At 26.5% G+C, this 741-nt stretch overlaps 1 protein-coding gene across 1 annotated transcript in view; it reads right to left on the bottom strand.

Moving 5' to 3' along the window:
• Positions 1-741, bottom strand: part of LOC108574513 (transcription elongation factor B polypeptide 3) — a 4,213-nt gene that overhangs the window by 952 nt on the left and 2,520 nt on the right. The window contains 2 exon segments of the mRNA XM_017937122.1: positions 25-217; positions 351-520. Of these exon segments, the coding sequence (XP_017792611.1) occupies positions 25-217; positions 351-520 (363 nt within the window).

Raw genomic sequence — 741 nt, 5'->3', positions numbered from 1 at the left:
CAGCATATTATTTTTTATATATATCTTTGTAATATTTAGAAATATACCTTTGATTTTTGACGTAAATCACATCTGTAAGAGCTTTATCTTCTTCTTTACGATGAATAGGATTAATATATGGCAGTGGCTTGTAATTAGGACTAATTTCAGGTAGTGTAGATGCCAAATCTACACTTAATGGTTCCAACTTTACATTTGATGTTAAAAGAGATGGCGTCTGTAATAAAAAAAGATGCATTACCTTAATACTTCCATCACAGATTTAATATTTTCACGATATATTGCTTATATATTTCTTAGTAATTGAATAACATTTCTTAAATCAATATCAATTATATCATATAAATTACTTGTAAAGTATCACTTGTTGATTCAGTTTTAACTGTTGGTTTTTTATTACTTGTAGTTGGTGGTTCTATTTTGATCACTTTTGCTGAACTTGTATTTGGAGAATTGTTAATACGTTTTTTGGATGGTTGAGCCATTGTACACATACCTAATGCCTCTGCAAAACTGGCACCTGAGTGCAAAATAATTATTGACTGTTAAGATCTTTCCAAAAGAAGAATTCTAAAACATAGCTTTGTTATTAACATGTTAGTATTTCATGTAACACATGCTATATTACATTAAGTTTATATAATTTTCCATGAGTATCATATACATCACTGAGTTTTTAATGATCCTAAAATAAGTAATGTAATAATAATGTATATATAAAATAAAAAAATATAGAAATAT

The sequence above is a fragment of the Habropoda laboriosa genome, unplaced genomic scaffold (genome assembly GCF_001263275.1).
Source record: "Habropoda laboriosa isolate 0110345459 unplaced genomic scaffold, ASM126327v1 scaffold193, whole genome shotgun sequence".
NCBI lineage: Eukaryota > Metazoa > Arthropoda > Insecta > Hymenoptera > Apidae > Habropoda > Habropoda laboriosa.
This window is presented reverse-complemented; position numbering and strand designations above follow the sequence as displayed.